The sequence below is a fragment of the Neodothiora populina genome, assembly GCF_041146345.1.
Source record: "Neodothiora populina strain CPC 39397 chromosome Unknown canker_contig_12, whole genome shotgun sequence".
NCBI lineage: Eukaryota > Fungi > Ascomycota > Dothideomycetes > Dothideales > Dothioraceae > Neodothiora > Neodothiora populina.
This window is the reverse complement of record NW_027191404.1, coordinates 660,014-680,142: the sequence shown is the minus strand read 5'-3', so window position 1 is coordinate 680,142 and position 20,129 is coordinate 660,014. Positions and strand designations below refer to the sequence as shown.

General features: G+C 52.8%; 5 protein-coding genes across 8 annotated transcripts; 2 read left to right on the top strand and 3 right to left on the bottom strand.

Annotated features, from left to right (window-relative positions):
• Positions 1–709: 709 nt before the first annotated feature.
• On the bottom strand, positions 710–4,807 carry AAFC00_000935 (uncharacterized protein; the record flags this gene model as incomplete). Of its 2 annotated transcripts, none has more annotated exons than XM_069348644.1 (3): positions 710–1,660; positions 1,713–2,432; positions 2,492–4,807. In XM_069348644.1, the coding sequence occupies 3 exons, from the start codon at positions 4,805–4,807 to the stop codon at positions 710–712; spliced, it is 3,987 nt and encodes a 1,328-aa protein (XP_069203520.1). The 2 variants fall into 2 exon arrangements, with proteins under 2 accessions (XP_069203520.1, XP_069203521.1); XM_069348534.1 differs by having other exon boundaries at positions 2,492–4,696.
• A 2,862-nt stretch (positions 4,808–7,669) lies between these two features.
• On the top strand, positions 7,670–9,735 carry AAFC00_000934 (uncharacterized protein; the record flags this gene model as incomplete). Of its 3 annotated transcripts, none has more annotated exons than XM_069347670.1 (4): positions 7,670–8,001; positions 8,058–8,548; positions 8,624–8,817; positions 8,890–9,735. In XM_069347670.1, the coding sequence occupies 4 exons, from the start codon at positions 7,670–7,672 to the stop codon at positions 9,733–9,735; spliced, it is 1,863 nt and encodes a 620-aa protein (XP_069203519.1). The 3 variants fall into 3 exon arrangements, with proteins under 3 accessions (XP_069203519.1, XP_069203517.1, XP_069203518.1); XM_069347671.1 differs by having other exon boundaries at positions 8,058–8,552; positions 8,628–8,817; XM_069347871.1 differs by having other exon boundaries at positions 7,832–8,001; positions 8,058–8,552; positions 8,628–8,817.
• Positions 9,736–9,845: 110 nt separating this feature from the next.
• On the bottom strand, positions 9,846–11,240 carry AAFC00_000933 (uncharacterized protein; the record flags this gene model as incomplete). Its single annotated transcript, XM_069347669.1, has 1 exon — positions 9,846–11,240. The coding sequence occupies one exon, from the start codon at positions 11,238–11,240 to the stop codon at positions 9,846–9,848; it is 1,395 nt and encodes a 464-aa protein (XP_069203516.1).
• Positions 11,241–12,257: 1,017 nt separating this feature from the next.
• Positions 12,258–13,666, top strand: AAFC00_000932 (uncharacterized protein; the record flags this gene model as incomplete). The annotated part of the gene is made up of 3 exons (XM_069348533.1): positions 12,258–12,447; positions 12,499–12,602; positions 12,653–13,666. The coding sequence occupies 3 exons, from the start codon at positions 12,258–12,260 to the stop codon at positions 13,664–13,666; spliced, it is 1,308 nt and encodes a 435-aa protein (XP_069203515.1).
• A 3,894-nt stretch (positions 13,667–17,560) lies between these two features.
• AAFC00_000931 (uncharacterized protein) lies at positions 17,561–19,556 on the bottom strand (the record flags this gene model as incomplete). Its single annotated transcript, XM_069347876.1, has 4 exons — positions 17,561–17,690; positions 17,742–17,995; positions 18,048–18,738; positions 18,799–19,556. 4 exons carry the CDS (start codon positions 19,554–19,556, stop codon positions 17,561–17,563), a joined length of 1,833 nt encoding a protein of 610 aa, XP_069203514.1.
• Positions 19,557–20,129: the final 573 nt, after the last annotated feature.

Sequence of the window (20,129 nt, the reverse complement as noted above, 5' to 3'; positions counted from 1 at the left end):
TTCGCACACGACCGAAAGATCGGCGTTCAAATCAACGTGTTCGGCGGAACCAGGTACAAGCAATGAAGTTTATCTATGGCCTCCACGACGTTTCCTGCATTGTATCTCTCGTGCAAGATGTTCTCGCGTAAGAAGATCGTTCCTGCACGGGCTGTGTGAGCACTTCCGCTAGAATGGTAAACGCCTAGTCTTCGCTCCATCTTGGAGGCCTCTGGGCATAGATAAAGGTCACGATATTGACCAATTGCTCCACAAGGTGATCCTACGACTGCTTCGCCACCTGGTTCTCGAACCGTCGACAAGGCGTTTGGCATCACCTCGATCAAGATAGTGGTCTTACTGTCATCTTGTCTGACGACAGAATTGAGCGAAGTCTTGTGAGCGAGATACGAGTACGGTTTAGCGATTGGTTAGCCCTCCACGAGTGCGGGGAGACCGACGAAAACGTGAGCTGTCAATGGGGAAGACACGATAGGTAACGCGTGATGCCAATGAAGTTTTATATATGCTATCTCATCACTCGGTGACTCAATGGGCTGCGCTTTGACTCGCACGAAGAAGTCTCGCTCCTATGCAAACGCGGAATGGTATACCCAAAAGAAAAAAGATCCCTGGCGAACAAACCCCCCGCCCCTTCATTACAAACACATGCCTTATTTGCAACATCCTCTATCTACCCACGCGTTATCCAAACACTTGGGTAATTGTCCTAGTCCTTGGCAATATCGTTGAGAACCAGCTCGACGACGATCTGGGTGCGCTCAAGCTCAGGATGCTGCATGACAACCTTGACAGTCCTGCTCGCCGCGCCAAGGCCTGTAGGAACGCCATTGACGACCGCCGTATTTGTACTACCGCCGCTGATGGTACCGCCGCCGCCATCGTCCAAGCACTTGATGTCTCTGCCCGCAATGATCTGCTTTAGTCGGCCGTTCTGTGCATTCCTGATCTCGACGAAATCAGTGTCAAAGAGGATCAGGTAAGGACCGTAGAGTGCAGCGCTCCTTGCCCGTGCCACGAAATTCATCACCACCGATCTGCAGACCTCGCCGTGCTTGTTGACGTAAACCGCGCACTTCTCGTAGCATAGGAGGAACTCTTGTTCATTGAGGCGGAGCATCCCCAAGGTTGTCTGCTTTTCGACATGTGTAGCGATGTTTGCGACTTCCGGTGCCTTCCAATCCGGCACGCCCCAGGGCTGCTTCTTGTCGAGAGTCAGGACTTCGAAGCCTCTATCTGTGCTGACCGCCAGACTGTTGTGGAACAAGTTGATTCCTGTGCATTCGGTCGGCACGTAGAAATCATCGTAGTCACGGAAGAACTCCGTCGTTCCCCTTTTGAAAACACCACGCTTCTTCTCGGTGGTCTTCTGGTAGACAGGCTCCAGAACCTTGAAGATTGACGAGACACCCTCTCGCTTCTTATAGAAGACAAGTGTCCTGTCCTTCATGCGGCCCACGGCGAAAAAGCCCACGTCGCGACTTCCGGAAAGCTTCTGGGGTGCTTTCCGGGCAGAATCATTGTTGCCACCATTGAGCGCTCGGTCCGTGGGGCATATTGCGTCAAGGTGATACGCAATAAGTGACTTGTCGGCTAGCAGAACACAAAGACTGAACTCCTCGAGGACGGCTATCTGCGTGACCTTCTGCTGCGTGATCGCCTGTGGTTGCTGTCAGAATATGGAACGACCAGGATACTAAAGGATCACTCACCCGAGACCATCCCCTTGGATTATCCATCTCACTGACGAAAACGCCAAAGTCTGTGCCTACAGCAACCATGTGCTTTCCGGGATAAGGAGTCGTGAAGCTGGTGGCACAGTTGACACGAGCTCTGCAGATGGGTGCCGGCCGTCCGCTGTCCTTGAATCTGTGTTCCACTTCCTTGATAGCTCTGTCAATAGGGGTTCCCTTGATGATGACCGGTTTCGAGGTGCCGTTAGAGCCCGAGTATGTCTCATAGTAGAAGGCGGAGTCGGCCATGACCTTGAGTCGAAGAGGCTCGGCGTTTTGTGCATACAATGCCGCGGCGTGCTTTGTCTTAGCTTCGACTATCTTGTTGCACCAATCATTACGGTTGGCGGCTGTCGGTGCAAATAGAGTATACACCTCTTTGCCCAAGTGATGCACTCTGAATGGGTACATGATCTTTTCTGAGTCTTTGGGGCCCTCAAGAATCGTTGGACCAGCGATCTTTGCGGATGTGTTTGATGCAATCGTCGTCAGATTTGCCATTGACGAGCTGGTCGGGAGTTGCTGAAGTGAATCTGCACGAGGCAAACCTGACCCTGAACGTCCTATCCTGCTGGGATCTGGGCTAGCTGAGTTTTTGGATGGGACAGGAGTTACTGATGTGATACCCCTGACATAGGAAGACTTGACGACTGCATCTTCGGTGGGTGTCTCGAGAACCAACAGGTCCATTGGAATAGGCTTCAACATAATTAGCATCAGAATCGATCGAGTCGCCATCTCCGCGTGCTCAAACCTACCAAGCGTGAAACGTCATATCTCTCTATCTTGCTACCTGTACCCTTTTGAAGACCGGAGACAACCTTGGCCAGGACCAGGTAATGGTCGAACAAGATAGCATGCGTGTCGACCCAGCTCAGGCGAGTTTGACCAGCACGCTGCAGGTCGCCTCTGAAGACGATCTCCCTTCCAAGGTAGTCCAGATTCAATTCAACCTCGTGTTGCATGCTGGGTCGAAGAACAAGCTTCTGGTTCAGATCTGCAAGGTCAACCTTGGCTTGTTCTTCAGCTACACGATGGTCACACTCTAGTGTGACGGCTCTGATCTCGTCGATGGCGGTATGCAAGTTGTTCTTCTCCTCAGATTCTTGTTTCATGTTCTTGTGCACAGTCTGTAGCAGAAGTGAGTAGCGCTGCAGTCGAGTGATGGGTGCTTTGATGAAGTTATCCCATCCCAATTTGTTAGACATTTTATGGGCACGAGCATCATCAACAAAAGTTCGGAACTGGAGATTACGCTCGATTTCATGTCTCATCAAAAGACTGGCGTTGGGGAAGCCAGCAGCATATTCGATGTATGCAGTCTTGGCCTTTCGGATCCATTGTCGGAAGATATCGCTGAAGCCTTTGATCCAAGGACCCTGTTCCATTTGCCTGTATTTGAGTTGTGGTAGCAGATGCTCCTCGTTCGCCTTTCTGACCGCTTCGATCTTCCCGAAGACTTCGTTGATGAACTTTTTCAACCTCTTAGGATTGATGATAGACGGCTCTGCGTGGCTGAGCTTGTCCCGGTAGAGTTTGATCAGAACGTCCAAGTTTTCCATGTAGGTATCCTCGGATTGGATGATCTCGTGCAAGTTGTTCTGCAGCTCAATCTCTTTCTTGTCGCGACCTTCAACGTCTTCCTTCTTGATGCGATGATAGGTCGCCCAGTCCTCGGTCACTCCTCTGCCTAGGGCTTGTAAGTTGACCTTCTTCAGTGTACGCTGACAATGATGGGAATAGCATCTGCCTGGTATGATGTGATTATGAACGCTGTGGGCGTAACAACCAGCCATGGTCAGTTGGAAGATGACGCCACTCATCTCTCCTGGGGTCAGTTTCACCCATTCTTCGTTCTTGGTCAAGGTACCTGCAGCGTACATTTCATCGACCACACGATTGCTCAGTGTCTCGGCGTCAGCTATGTTCATTGTGGGCACTTTGTTGGTAAATAAGGCCACCAAAGCATCCTTGACCATTGCTTCCTTCAGTTCGGCAAGCTTTTCGGGTTCTGCGACAAGAAGCAACCAGCGCAGTAATGACGAAAGCGCCCATGGCTCCTCGCACTTCTTGAAGTCGGCGTTGCCTAGTTTGGCTGGGACGAATCGTTTTGTAGGAAGGCTTGGTAGGTCTACGGCTACGATACTTGTCGTCGGCGTTGCATCAAAGGCGGAATAGATGGATGATCTGTATCCAGGCTTTGCCCTCCCCCGTTCTTCTGCATCAGTCTTGCTTCGAATAGGTTGGATTATGGGCGCTGGCTCGCGATTGATCAGCGAGGCAGATCTTGGAACCCAAGTGTCGGGCTCGGTGGTAGAACGCTCATATCCTGCGGGTCCTACGGGATAAGGGGGATTTATTGGCGCCAAAGGTGTTGCGTCGAAATGTGTATCTAATTGGGGCATCGAGTCCGTCGAGGATAGAGGCGGTGGCGGTAGAGGTCGATGCGATGTAGCAGTCGGTTCGGGGTGGAAGAAGAGATCCGGGGGCTCCCACGATCGCGAGTAGTCATCCATCAGAGTGTACTCATCGCCCTCATCATAACTGGGTCGGCGGATGGGCACAGTGAGACCACCCGTCCCACCGCCGACATCGACTCGAGCGTCAGGGGGGAGGCTCTGACGTACCAATAGTGATGGATCGTACGAGCCATCACGGGTGTTGGGGTCGCTGGAAGCGTGCGATCTTGCCGCAGAGCGTTGAGAGCTGTGGTTTGACGGTTGAATGCTCGGGGGACCTGCTCCTGCCCCGTCGGCACCTGGGCTAGCCCCGTAGAAGAGATGCGCATCGTAGCCTCCGCCTAAAGTGCTCATGTCGACGCCAGCAAAGTCGTCCTCATCTCCTCCGACTCCAGGGTCCGGATCGCCGCGATATCTCAGAGAGTTCTGTGCGCCGAGGTTCCCGGACATGGCACTTGCCCGTCGGGCAGCTTCTATAGCATCTTGCTCCTCGGCCATGCGCATTGCCTCTAGACCGGCTAGGGCTTCCGCGTCCTCGTCATCCTCGAAGTCGTTGTCGCTGTATTCGTTCAATATGTCGCCGACGGACGCGCGATTCGGGAATAGCAGATCCATCGAGTTGCTGCCGTTCAGGGGGGCGAGAACAGAGGCGGCGGCTGACCGGCAGAATCATAATCATCAATATCAACGCGAGGGCTATGTCTCCTGGCGCTCGAGGCCCTGCCCGCATTCAGGACGGCAGTCTCGACCTGATTGAATAGATCGTCCTGTGCTTCCGCATCCGTGACATAATCGTCTCTAAGCCCGTGGTGTGGACGCTGGAGGAAATACTCGGCGCCAAAGTCCGGCTGGATCTCATCAGGCGGGGGTCCAGGCAACGGTCTCAGCTGTGGATGTCGCAAGGTATTGGACCGCTGAGGTGAGCCGTGAACGGGAGGAGGGGGCGGCGGTGGGGATGGCAGCTGGCGAGAAGACTGCACAGGTGAGACGGAAGGATACTCGGGGCGATTTTGGTTGCAGGATATGTTGAAGGCCGAATGAGGTGGAGGACTGGGCATACGGAGCTCCTGGGGAGCGATACCAGGCAGTGTCGAGTATGAGATGCCATCTGAGGGCTGCGAGGGGAACGAAGCGCGGGGGTAAGTGCTCCCGATGTACGAATGTTCTGGAGGAGGCGGAGGCGGAGGCTGCGACTGCGAGTGAGGTCTTGAAGTGGATAGACTGTGCGACATGCCTGAAGGAGACGTAGCAGGCGAGGGATACGAATAGTGGAGCTGCGGGCTGGGTTGCCTATATGCAGTTGTGTCCGGACGCGGAGGGACAGGGGGCGACGGGACATAGTTCGTGGGCGAATACGGTGGCTGGGAATAGTAGAAGCGCGGTGACGCTGGAGAGCGCAAGGTGGGTGTCGCATAGTCTGCAGGATTATACGTGTTCTGGGCGGCATTGGACACGCGATGGACAGGGTATGGCAAGACCGGTCGGGTGGTGACGGGGGTGGGAGGGGCGGCGGAAGTGGAATTGGCATATTCCTGGGGATTGTACGAGGCAGGACGATAACTTTGACTGATGGGCTGATATGAGTTCTGCTGACCAAAGGCGTGATAGGAAGCACTGCGAGGCATGGGTTGCGAGGGAGGAGACTGAGGTTGCTGGACCGGGCCTCCACCACGATAGGCGCCGCCGCCGTAGCCGGCAGGAGTAGCAGTGGCAGCAGTGGCAGAAGAATCTCCTTCGCGCGCGGCTGCAAGTCCTTGTCCTTGTCCTTGTCCTTGTCCTTGTCCATGTCCATTCATGTATCCACCGTGCCCTGGTCCATGTGCATGTCCTTGTCCATGATTCCTATACTGTGCTTGTCCCTGATCGTGAGTCGTCCTCCCTGGATGGTGGTCCTGCTGACCGGCCAGGCTCTGTCTGCGGAATGGACTAGACATTGTTGTGGGAATCCCCCTCTTGGTTCAGCAGGCGACAAGACGGTCGCATACGTGGTTCGGCAGCGATCGGCTCTTTCCAGTTATAACAGATTCCTTTCTTCCTCTAGGCAGCGGGCGATGATGCAGCGTATATGCTGGTGGCAGCGACTGTCAGCAGCATTGGGATTACTATTTCCTGTGATGGTGGTGAGACTGGCGGCGAGTGGATTGTGGCTGCTATGGAGCTGCTGATTCAGTGCTCATTGCCAGACTGTTCGAGGGTCGAGATCTCGCAGTCGATGCCTGGGGGAAGATAGCAATGTCGCGGTGGAAATGAAATGAGCTTTGTCTACGCTTTGTCTACAATTGTGGAGAGCTTCAAACATAACACTAACACCCACGGGGATTGGCTAAACCCGTCTTTCTCGTCTCATCCGAAGATGACACCCTGTCGCTTGGTGCATGGGGATAGCATCAATTGGCAGGAGTCCAACTATCACAGTCGCAGACTCTGCGTGGGCGTACCTCAGCAGCAGGGCAGGTGGTATTACTGTACAAGTGTGACCGAGGGAGCGAGTCATCATCACAGTCGTCATGCAACGGCCGAATCGTGCGAGGCTGAGGCCACGGCTACTACTAGGCACACACCATCGACTACATCCACAATCATTACCTTGAGGAAAGGTTACCTTGATCATCATCTTGTCTTATGCAGCATGCGCGATCACAGGGATGCATGTGCTGTCGCCATATAGGTGGGTACAATGTACTGCTCGACTGCAGTGCAGGACACTGCAAAGCTGACAGCACAGCTTAAAGGACATCCACCATTATCCTGACAGAGCGACTGCGCGGCCCTCTGTATCTTGGATGTCCTTTCTACCGAAGATCATGGCTCGCATGCTTCTATTTTTTGGAGGTATTCACACTCGTCACAGCATGCGATTCACCACCTTGGTCACCGTACTAGATGCTCGTGCGCCTGATCTCCACAGCGCACTGATCAACGCCGATCAAATGAGACGTTCTGACATTGTGTGTCTTGAAATCTCAAGAAAAACACTTTACTGCCTCTGTGTCGACCCGGGACACTCTTCACTCCAGCCCTGCACGTATTGTGTCAGTGTTGGAGAGTGAGACAGACTCTCGGCCCCTACACCCGTTGGTTTCGATATTGATCGTTGCGCTGTAACCCCGCCTTGCCCGCCTCTCCGCATTCCGTATCGTTTAGCCTATCACCGTTCCAGGGACCTCGGGTTGAACTTTTTGTTGCACACGAGTATTGTACTCTACGGTACTGTATCAGCATGACTGTAGTCAGAAGTAGGCAGTAGTACATGCACATTCGCATTGCAGGTCTGCCAGCCTCGAAGGATTTCAGCTCCTCACAGTATAAAGGGAGCACTATTTCCCGCAATGGTTCCTTTCGTGTACCGTCCCAGTAAGGTTCTTGGACCGACACCTGCCTTCGTTGTGTGAAATGGTCGATTTGCAGGGATACTAGAAGGCAGCTCGTCTCAGGCTTGAAATCGTAATTCAGTGATTCGGACCTTACTACTTTAGTATGGTTAACAATGTTTACGCCACTGCCAATAGCAGTGCTGCGGATCCCAACGTCTATGACACCAGTGAACGGGATGGTGCATACATTCCCCAAACAGATGAATCCGGATATCGGATAGAAGAACATCCATACGGTACGAAAAGACAGATCAAAGTGATACTGATGGGAGCGGGAGCCTCGACGCTCAACTTCCTGAAGAAAGCCGAAGACAAGCTCCAGAATGTCGACATTACCGTGTACGAGAAGAACGACGACGTTGGTGGGACATGGCTAGAAAATCGATACCCAGGTTGTGCGTGTGATGTGCCAGCCGTGAACTACCAATTCTCGTGGTATATACACACTCGGCGTCCATCGTGGCCAGAGAAGATACTGACACCTGCGGAAGGAAGATACAGCCGTGGTCTCGTTTCTACGCTTACGCACCCGAGATCTGGCGCTACCTCAAAGATATCGAAGTGGAAAACGACTTCATCAGGGAATATATCAAGCTACGCCACAAGGTCAAGCGAGCAGAATGGGACAGCGATGCTGGCGTATGGCGCCTCCAGATAGAAGACCTTGTCACGGGGAAAACGCTCGAGGACAGCGCCGAGTTCTTCATCAATGCAGGAGGTGTGCTGAACAACTGGAAATGGCCCGATATACCTGGACTGAAGGACTTCAAGGGTAAACTCTTGCATTCAGCGGCTTACGAAGAGGGATATCCACTCGATGGCAAGCGTGTCGCCGTCATCGGTGCAGGCAGTAGTGGTGTGCAGATTGTTTCTAACATTCACGGTAGAGTCAAACATTGCTTCCATTGGTGCCGGTCGCCAATATGGGTGACGCCCAGCTTCGGAGGCAGATGGGCAGGCAAGGATGGGAGTAATTTCGAATGCAAGTACACTAAAGAAACGCCATAGTGGCAAGGCCGCATCAAGGGTCCCTTGCTGACGGGAGACTATGTCATAGACAGCAAAGAGCAGATCGCCTTGCTGCGAGATGATCCCAAGACGTATCTCGAGTACCGCAAGCAGATCGAGAACGAGCTGAACCAGAGATTCGGCTTCATCATGAAGGGCTCAGACGAGGCCAACGAGGCCAGAAGAGTGGCGTCAGACGACATGAAACGACACCTCAAGGATGACCCTCGTCTCGTCGACAAGGCAAGCAATCCCTCCAACACCACAGCAGAGACCAAAAATCAAGCAAGAAGTGTACCTGCTGACAGCGTCCAGATCATCCCAAAGAACTTCAACGTAGGCTGTCGCCGACCAACGCCAGCACCAGGATACCTCCAAGCACTCACGGCGCCAAACATGACAGTCTTCACGGACCCCATCGACAGCATCACCGCAACAGGCTTCACAGACCACACCGGCGCCGCCCACGACGTGGACGTGATAATCTGCGCGACAGGCTTCGACACCTCCTGGCTGCCGCGCTACCCCTTCATCGCCCACGGCCACGACCTGCGCGACGTCTGGTCCCAAGACGTAACCTCGTACCTCAGCATCGCGATCCCCTCCTTCCCCAACCACTTTACCTTCTGCGGACCCTACGGCCCTCTGGGCCACGGCTCCTTCATGCCGCTAATCGAGTGCTGGACCTCGTACATGCAGGCCGTCATAACCAAGGCGCAAATCGAAGGCATCAAGTCGCTCGCGCCGCGCGCAGACGTCAGCCGCCAGTTCCGGCAGCACGCGGATTTATTCCTGCAGCGCACGGCGTGGACGAGTCCCTGTCGGTCGTGGTTCAAGCAGGGTCGCACCCACGGTCAGGTCGCCATGTATCCGGGTTCGAGAGTGCATCATCTCGAGTTGCTCAAGGCGCCGCGCTACGAGGATTTTGAGATTGAGTATTGGAACCAGGGGAATCGGTTCGCGTTCTTGGGGAATGGGTTTGAGGTTAGAGAGGGCGATGGCAGGGATATTACGCATTATCTTGGGTCATTGGGTGGTGATGATCGGCAGCCTGAGTATGATGCTGGGCTCATTTATAGACTTGCTGGTTGGACGCTGGATTCTTCATCGTCATCATCATCACCAGCAGCGACAGGTGAGAAGCAGGAAAGGTCTTCTTGAGTGTGTTTCGTTAGTGCATGGTTTAGGGCTTCAGGCGTATCCATAATTGCATTATCCATCGCCTCTGAGTTTTGTTTTTCTTTCCATTCAATTTCAGCAGCGTCATCTCCTCAAGCAAGCAGACTCCTCAACGCAGCCCAAGCACCAATGATAGCCAACACCGTCCCGAAAAACAACGCCCTGCCCTCCCACGTCAACGCGAGATAGGCACCCACGCCGACGGCGATCTCCTTCCGCCTGGCCGCCGCTCGGTACGACTCCCAATGCGGGCGAATCGCAAACGGAGACTCGACCCAGGGCTCGCTCTGTCTCTTGGGCAGACCCTTTAGCGGGACCGAGAAATCCAGTGCGACGGGCTGATGGTCTGAAGTGGGCTGAAGCGGTAGGGAAGTGTAGAGGTTGACTTTAGGCTGGGTGCCCTCGAAGGGGGGCTCGAGATAGAGGATGCGGTCGCACCATGACGGCGTCCTGTGTTTCGCCCATAGCAGATCTGTGTGTACTGGTCCTTCGAGAGAGGTGTTGCTCCCTCGTCGTTTGGCTTTCCGGGCCAATGCGTTGGCGGCGCGCCGCGCTTGTTCTTGTGCGGCTTCGGAGTATTTGTAGGTCGGCGGGAAGTCGATCGGGGCTTCGTTGAGATGGTGTAGTGTGCGGCCTGCGTTGCGCTCGCGCGATAGCTGGTCGGTGTCTAGGAAGTGGGAGTAGTGTTGGGTGTCTGAAGCCGGGGCGTCTCGTTTCGGCCACGAGAGGTGGTCGTCTGGATGGGGCTTTGTGTCTGATGTGCGGTAGTTCAAGTCGCCGCCGAAGAAAGTGTGCGAGGTCGAACTGATGAGGGTGTGGACTACGGCGACTGCGGGCCCGGAGCCCCCGTCGGTCGCGGATGACAGCAGAGGCTCCATCTCTTCGTTGGGGTCTTTGATGGCTTTCGTCCTGGCGTCTATGACTTGGGGCACGCGGCCGAAGACGAGATTCTCGTTGATGGACTTCCAGTCCTGGTTTCTTCGCTCGCAGTTCTCTTCCATTGGCGCGAGATGGGCAGCAACAAAAGTCAGGATGACCTCGTCCGATCCCACCGACGGAGTGTAACCCAGCCTGGCCCCGACAGCGCCCTTGTTTCCCATCTCCCATAGTCCCGTGCCGGTTCCTCCTGTTTCTACCCAATTGATACTCGAGGCGACTTCTGGTCTGGCTAGTAGAATGATGGCCGTCATGCCCAGGTTACTGCCGAGCACTTGCTCGTATCGGGTAGAAGAGCCGTTGTGACGCGATGCTCCTGCAGCTTGGTTGACGGCGACAGCGAAGCGATCGAGATAGGGAGCGAGGAAGGAGCCGCCGAGGAAGGAGCAGCTTATGGGCGCAATCTCTTGCAGAGACAAGACGATCAGGTCGGGTGGCAGTTGACTCGACAGGCTCTGCGCGATACTAGCGGCAAAGTATTCAGTGTTGATGGGGGTGCGAGCGCAATTGAATGTCAGGAACAAGGCATTCAGATCGGTGGGAAGCGCCATGTTTTCTGGTGATGATATGTTGTGGAGGGTGGTACAGAACAGAGATATGGTATGGTGTAAGGTAGTTACTATACTTACCTGATAGCCGTCAACAGCCACCAGACTATTGAATGACGTAGCCAGGGTGGTCTGTGTTGCTCCCTCGTTCCTGGATCCATCCACCCAAGCTCATATAAGGAAATAAGCAACCCACTAAGCAATCCACTAACACTAGGCAAGTAGCGATGGGCATGTCGAGTGCACTCACTCCGTCCAAGCTTCTCTCCTCGACATGGCATACAAGTACAAGCTGGCGTGGAGAAGCTGGGCTCACAGGCTGTATCATTACAGACCTACCGTCCGCAGTATGTGTTGTGATTATATAAGCTATCTTCTGGTTGGTCGACACTGCGCCCTCTGCTCTGCCTATCTCTTGCGTCTACCCCAATACCATGATAAGTAACACGACAATATGCAGTCTTTGGTAGGTTCCTGTGCCAGCTCAACTATAAACCCGTTCCTTGGCTTGTTCATACTCTGCCTTTTCATCATCCAGATTCGCGTCTGATTGTGTGCTTTTCGCCCCTTTTTCATCTTTGTCTCTGCTGCAGCAGCATATCCACAAGAATGAACTCTCGAGGCCTCATTGAGCATGTTTCTGTCCCTGGCACCGTCCATCTCGTTGACCTGGAAGGGGTGATGGGCACCAAGCACGCAAAGGGCGGCAACAAAGACATTGTATTAGTGCCAACCCCGTCAAACGACCCAGATGATCCCTTGAACTGGTCACCACGTCGGAAGGCCCTCTCCATGACTTGCATGTGTGTCTATCTCCTGATGGTCGGTATCGCTTCTGCTGCCATATATTCTGTCCTCGAACCCATATCAGAGGCTACAGCCCTGACCCTCGGGGACCTGAATGCCGGCACTGGGTGTGTCTCAAATCATCCTGTCTTCCATCGTTCCCATGTCTGACGTCCCCCTTGATACATGTTTCTGTTCTTCGGCTGGGGCTGCTTGTTCTGGCAACCCATCGCAATGCAATGCGGCAGACGACCTGTATATCTCTTTAGTATCTTGGCTACCATGGCCATTCAGCTGTGGGCCCCGTATACCAAAAGCAACGGCCAGTGGATCGCAAACAAGATCTTGCAGGGCTTCTTCGGTGCTCCTGCCGAGAGTCTCTGCGAGATCAGCGTGACTGATATCTACTTTCAGCATGAGCGAGGTATATGGTAGAGTCACCCATTTCATCAGAAGCTTTCCTGACCACCAACAGGAACATATCTTGGGTTGTATGCTCTGGTACTAGCCGGCAGTAACTTCCTCGCTCCTGTATTCGCTGGCTTCATCAACGATGGACAAGGATGGCAATGGGTCCTGGTAAGCAATTTCTGTTCCGAATGCACAGCAGATCCTCAAATACGTCACAGTACTGGTGTGCCATATTCTGCGGCATGGGCTTCGTGTTCATCTTCTTCTTTATGGAAGAGACCAGCTACTCGAGACAGCCTGTCGCCGGCACAAAGCCCAACCAACCCAGCGCCTCGGCACCAGTCAGCGACGTGAAGACCATGGCAGCGAGCAGCAACGGACCCGAGAAAACCATGACAACCAACAGCAACGGCCGCGACTCCGATCTAGAATCGCCCAGCCTGGCACTCTACAAACGCAAAACCTATCTCGACAAGCTCAAACTTTGGCAGGCAGCCGATCTAGCCAAACCCAACCACCTGATCGGAATGGTGATCCGGCCCCTCAAATTCCTGACCTTCCCCGTCATCTTCTACGCCGGCTTCTCGTACGGCAGCAACCTGATCTGGTTCAACTTCCTGAACGGCACCGCATCGCTCATCCTCGGCGGCACGTACAACTTCGAGTCCTCAATGGTCGGCCTATCCTACCTATCCCCCCTCATTGGCGTCGTCATAGGCTCCATCTACACAGGTCCCATAGGCGACAAGATGGTGCTGAAGCTCGCGCGGCGAAACGGCGGCATCCTCGAGCCCGAACACAGACTGTGGCTCTTCGTCCCGTCTCTGGTCCTTGTACCCTTCGGGCTCATCCTCTGGGGTGTCGGCGCCGCCCAGCACATCCAGTGGTTCGGCTGCGTCTTCGCCATGGGCGTCATTGCGCTCACCAACACGCTGGGCATCCAGCTGAGCGTCAGCTATGCGCTGGACTCGTACCGCGATCTCAGCGGCGAGGCCATGGTCACTGTCATCCTCGTGCGCAACACGATGAGTTTCGCCGTCTCGTACGGGCTGACGCCGTGGTTCACGGACATGGGCTTGCAGAATGCCTTTATCGTCGCAGCGTTTGTGGGTATGGCGCAGGTTATGACGGTGTTTGTATTCACCAAGTGGGGCAAGCAGATGAGAAAAGCTAGTGCGGCCAGGTACGCCAAGTATGTCACTCAGATGGCGGATATTGGACTCGTGCATTGAGATGGTAAAGAAGATTTGATACGAGCATATATAGATATATCCTTGTAGGAAAAAGAAAAAGAAACGACCTTTATAGATGAGACGATACGATTCCACGAGACATGACATGAGAAATACAAAAGAAACCAACCTGAGCATACCTAGTCTTCGTCCGTCTCACGTCTTTTCCACATTTCCGCATCCGTGCAGACAACCCTGTCGTTGTATCCGCCTCACACAACTCACAACTCTTCTTCGTCGTCAGTCTCCGCTGCATACTGTCCCTCGACAAGAGGCATAGAAGAGGCCGCCCGCCGCGCAGATCTCAAAGCCTCTTCCTGACGCAAGGCCTCGAGCTCCCCGTCCAGTTCTGCCTCCTCCCGGGGCGTCCATGGGTCGGCGGGAAATCCCATCCAGTCCACTTGCACAGCGTGGGCACACGCGTCATCCTGTGTCGATTCTAGCTTGTTTTTGAAAGCAGTCACCCAACTGCAGAGCCAGTCATAAGGGCTGGAGGAGAATCTGTCTGCCTCGTCGTGCACAGGAGCATCAGCATCACTGTCGCTTGGTCGAGGAGATGGCGTATGTGTGCTCTGTGGGTGCGTCCGTGTTGTCTTGTCTTCGTCGTGCACTTTGTCTTTGCTTCGAGGCTTGTCGGTATCTGGTGGACATCTCTCGTCTTGTTTGACATTGGAGTCGCCAGGTCGTGTGATATCCTCTCGCGCGCTAGATTGCTTACCGTGCTTGCTATTGCGCAAGGCCTCTAGTCTGGCTTTGAGTGTGGCGCTTTTCTGACTCATCAGGTCGTGTCTGAGCTGAGCGTTCTCGATTTCGAGTGCTTCGATTTCACGCTTGTCTGAGGCTAGGTATTGAAGCGTAATTTCTTCTGACTGTCGACCATTGTGGTCGGCGGCTTCGATGAGCGTGAGCTTGTCTAGATTCATGTTTCCCAAGCTATCAAATCTCGCTTGCGGGGAGGTCGAGTCGTTTTCGAAAACATTGAGAACAAGTGAGGAGGGTACGTTCTGCCTCTTGATGTTCTTGGTCATGACCTGCCGGGGCATATGCGTCACTTCTAGTCTTGAGCTCGTCGTATCGTCTTCAAGGTCATATTTGTCCGTGGTTGAAACCATAGGAGGTTTGCCGCCTACAGAAGAGGCATTCCAAACGCAGGAACGGCCAGTCACGATATCATTCTGGCTATTGCTAGCAGTAATGGGTGATGCCCTTGGCGTTGTGAATATGGTACTTCGAGGTGAGCTTCGGGGTGTTCTTGGAGGCGAAATGGTCTCCGAGCTCGCACACGAGCCGACTGTGGCTGATGTTGGCGTTGTGAACGGGATACTTTGAAGGGAGCTTTGATATGCTCTCAGTGGGTAATTCATCTTCAGTCTTGCACTCGAACCGACTGTGGGTGATAGTGGCGTGGAGATGAACTGTTCATTCCTGAGCCTTGCTTCCACAAGCCACACCTGGGCCACATTGTAACTTTGGGCCTGGTGGTATTTCTTGCAGAGACATAGACTAGCAAGCTCGTCAATGTGAAATTGTACCATCTCCTGGGTAAGAGAACCGCGAAACTTCTTCAGGTATATCAAGGTGTCATCGATACTCCCACGGGATCTTATGCTGAGGCCAACGCTGCATCTCCGGGAATGATTCTTTTTGTGACCAACACACTTGTCGGGAGGGCTTCGTGTCAATGCTTCGAACTCGACCAGCTGATATGCACTAGATATGTTCGAGGGGGTTGCGATAGTATTCATAGCTACGCCACAGCGAATGATTTCGGAGAAGACTTGGAAGTCTGCAAAAATACTAGGAGCGACTGTTCCGTACCGCTTTGGTGTCCTTGAAGAGCACGTTACCCAGTACTTATAGAATTGCTGAAGCCGAACCGATCACGCTATCCACGACGGTGTACGCATGTAGTCATGAGGGCGGTGCCTGGTCCAACACTAGTGTGAGAACGTCAGTGTGCGGTGCATAACAGCTCATGTTATTGCCAGTGCTAATGCACGCGTGCCATCATTCTATGATGGGTGTGCGAAGCCACTCATGTAAGTCCAACAACTGTGACGTCTCTGAACAACGTTGTCGGCGGTAACTTGTCCGGGCGAAGGGATGACAGTGGCTTGTTCACACCACACTACCTTGATTAGCAAACCCAGGTCCAGGACATGCCGGGGCCTCTGAGCTTCGATCAGCTTAGCCACAGCGTGCGACAAGCACAGAGTCATTGGTCGACTTCATGCACCAAAAGCTCGCCAGGTATATCCCATGTTCTCCAAGGACAGGAAAGCCAGATGCCCTAGGTTCTTATTATAGTCACGAGTGATATAATTGGCAATGTGGCTGGAATGTTGCCAGGGCCAGGCCTAAGTAAGATATAGCGAGACAGATAATTGAAGCGTGGGCAGCGTGGGGGTATATTGATGGCGTGCACGGTTTAGAGTGCCTCAACCAAAGGTCAACCAAATACCTGGTATTCTGGTCTGCCTGGATGGCCTCGCTACTGAGTCAGTCACTCCATTGTACAGCGTATGGCGGACGAGTCTTGTTCTTCGGGAAGTCCTTTGTTTCGTGTCCATGAGATTATGCTGTACCGTCATTACTTTGTTTACTAAATTCCTTCATGTCTGGACATACATGTGGTGAAGACCGCAGCGTCTGTCCTGAGCCGAGTTGTAGCAGTAAAACACCTCGTAGCTACGCCTCGATGTGAAGCAACCTACTAAAGAACAATGTGTCCCCTTGTTGGCAGTGTGAGTGAAGCTTTGGTGGTTCTGTGATCGACGCGGCGTGGGATGAGATACTCCGGCGGGTTTCAAGCAGCTTGGGAGACCAAAGTCAGGCGGCAAATTGTCCGGATCATCATATGCTTAATCAATCCGTCTCACTAAGATAACGAGCACGAAAATCTGGTAGAACTCGGATCCGCGTAGTTGGTTCGGGGTGCATAGCAGGTACTATGGAAGTGTTTCAAGCGTTAGCGGTTACCGAGCTTGGCCTAGCGCGACGCCTACTGCGGCGACCATATTTATTGCAATTGCATATGAATTGATAAACGAACATGAAGAAGTTGACGGGTGCAAACGGCTATCGTGGACCCTCCATTGATTGAACTCGTTCCGTAAGTATGAGACAACCGGCTGTGAGTGGACAGGCTAGAGTTTCTTCGTTTTCAGGCATTCAGCAGTAGCAGATCCTCATGCGAAACCCGTGAATCATGTGTTCGTTGTTTTGATACTCGACCGAGCGGGAAATCTGACTACGGATCGTCGAAGAAGCGACAGCGCAAAATTGGTGTCCTGTCTCTTTGACACTCATGTGGCTGGTGTCACCCACACGGCCGCCGCAGTCCAATGCAGGGGGAAATGGGGAGACGAGAGGCAACCACGACCCACACCAGAGCTTTGACTGGGCAGGAGCACTGGACTCTGCTGTATCAGCCACTGCATGGAAATCGATGGGTTCTGATAGAAGTCTTCGTAGGCAGGGCAAAGTCAGAAAGCTTCGGGTGGCACATCGACAGCGATAAGCCAGTAAGTATTGCTGACTTCTTCTAAGAAACACGATCCCCCAAGAAGGCGGCCGAAGGACATTATGAAGGGACCTGGAAAGAATGAGCCACATCAATGACGGATGTCGAATGTAAGTGACATGGGCGGCACCAAAATTGAAAGCCTGGTCATGTTTCAGGAGACCGTATGGTATCTTTGACAGCAGCAAGATTTTGTTGTCGAGATTTTGGTCGGCATGCAATGGATGTGGTATTCGCTGCCCTCTCTTTGCGTTCACTTGGACATCGGCATTGCTTGATCGTCATGCAAAGAGGCAGTCCTAGTGGATGACTGTACGCAAAATCGCTTTGGTCGTCTTCTTATTCGTCAATGTAACACTGAACATACTATGTTACAGACATAGTCCATCGCCCATGACATCGAACATCGTCTGGTTTGGGTCAGCGTTTGGGATCATTCCCATGGCATTATACATCCAGGTGCCGGCATGGTCTTGCGAGGTTTCTTCGAATTCGATATTGCTGTGCTCCAGTTAGCAAATTCCACGAAATGTGTACGTTTGGAAGACCGACTTGAGCCACGCAAAGTCCTCAACAATATTAGACTCGAGGCGAGATTGCGCTTCGGTAGATAGCAAAGCATCCTTGGCAATCCTCATGACATCAAGACTGATATTCTTCCCTGTTATCGAACCAATATGGTCAACTTTGTCAAGGCATTGCAGCCCCTTGTCCACCATGTGGAAGACTTCTGTGGCATGAGCAGGAGTCGCTTCAGAATCCAGGATCTCAAACAGAAGTGTCAAGCAAGCAGAGACTATGAATGGCTTCGGTTGCACGTCAGTTAGGCTCGGCCTGGATGGAATCGTGCGGACTTACTACAAGGTTGCCGTCACGTCTCAGTGAGGGGCACCTTACAGAGAATGCTGTATAGGTGAGATTAATGAGACTTCTCGCAGACTGCACTGCAAGATCCATGTTTTCCTTGATATCGATACGATCCCCAATGCTAGCTTGAGCCAAGGCTAAAGAATCGAAAAAAGTAACGTATATCAACGCAGGCCGAAATATTAGGATTCGCGTGATATGATAAGTAATCCCGACATTTGTTCTCTGCACTTCTTGCCATTCTTCCCCAATCGGACGGTTCTCGTCGAAGAAGTGCAAGAAGCTCGGCATATTTGTTTTGAGGTCTTGGAGAGCATGAATGCATTCACTATTGAGCTGGTTGACCCTCGTCAACTCAGAAACACATCTGGCAGTCTTTGGCGAGTAGTTTCCGGTCACGACGGTTACACTGACCCGTCCAATGATGGCCATAGCTCGGACATAAGCATAATCGGTCGGACATGAATCAAGGCCTGCGGGCAAGTCATCTGGAAATGGCGCATCTATCTGGTCTTCCGCGAGACTGCTTGGGCGACCCAGATACATGGATACCAACCGCTCCATATAGTAGATGGTCCAGAAAGTGAGCCGAAGACGATTGAGCAGAACACCACTGCCAGAAACGACCTGGGATCGATGGAGGCCGAGAGCCATAGCGCAGCGAGCAGCATGACCTAGATAACTACATTGGGCTATATTAGCTAGAGAGTGAGCTTGTACGACCAGTTGTAGCAAGACCTACAGATAGATCCAATTAGGCCTGCCAATCTGCATGGCATATATGGCTTTCAACAGCAATAGATGTGTTCCTACTAATGAGGTGTCTTCAAACACATCTGTCGCACCGCTAGTCCGGTTATAGAAATGCTCCGCCCAAGCATCCATGGTTTTGCCATCGCTGTGATCCAGGAGGCGAGCGCCTATAGCTAACACCATGTAAAGCACAGATCTGTCTTTCCCAGCTGTGGTCGTGCTAGAGTTGAGAGGCCGAGGAGCAGTCCAAAAGGATTGCCACATCCTAATCACTTCATTTTCGATCAAGATCGGGCTCTGCGGATGCATGATCTTGAAATAGCTTGCAATAAACGCCTCACCTAGTTCTTTGGGGAGCATATTCCCGTCGGTAAAGTTGCCTCGATTGTGCCCTTCTGCACCGGCATGGGTAAAGATCTGCTGGTCCACGCCCCATTGAAGGAGACCATCAGGGACACGTTGCTGCACCTCTAGCATGAGCGGTTGATGGTTTTGTCTTCGAATGCGTTGATACAACCGTTGCACAAAAGAGAAGTGGGATGACGGCCCGTAGAACTGATACGCGTGGGTATTGGAATTGAATGCTGCAATTCCTGCGCGTAGTTCTTGCTGCTTCTTATTCGCTGCAGGGTCATCTGGTGTCATAGATAATTTCGAAATGGACGAGTCCTCAAATACTGTGCTTCTCGGAGTCTCGGCCGATTTGGTTTTTGGCACAATGGTTCTCGTAGTAGATCTTCGGGGCATCTGCAATTTACCAGGGCCCCGGGAATGTGCACTATATATGCATTCGCTCTCTCTATGGCCCGAGACACATCTAGAACAGGGCGTTGCTCCATCGCACTTTGTTTTGCGAGTACGGCATGGGTCACAAGCAAATGTGGTTCGTGTACGCGCGCGAGACAGCTTTAGGCTTGACGCCGGCGAGCCATCAGGAGTTGGCATTGTTAAGATACACTACAGGTGTATCGTCTCAGCTCTGCATCACCACAGTCTTCACATTTGTATTACCGTCGTCAAAGTAATGGATGGATGGTGGTGCAGTTGCTGATGCAATCTTCTGCCTCTTCCGATGCCGGAATATGCCGCGGCAGCCCGAGCACGAAGTCGTGCAGGGCTCAATCATGAACCGACTCTCGATATCTACGAATTGTCGTATACCTGCATAGACATATGCATGCGAGGTCTGAGAAGCAAATTTGAAGACGTTGGTGCATTGCATACGTGACATGAGGTACAAGTACTCCAGGAAAGATCATCATACAAGTACCTTACCTAACCAGCCTGGCCGATCCGTGGGCCCGAAGATCAAGCCAACGC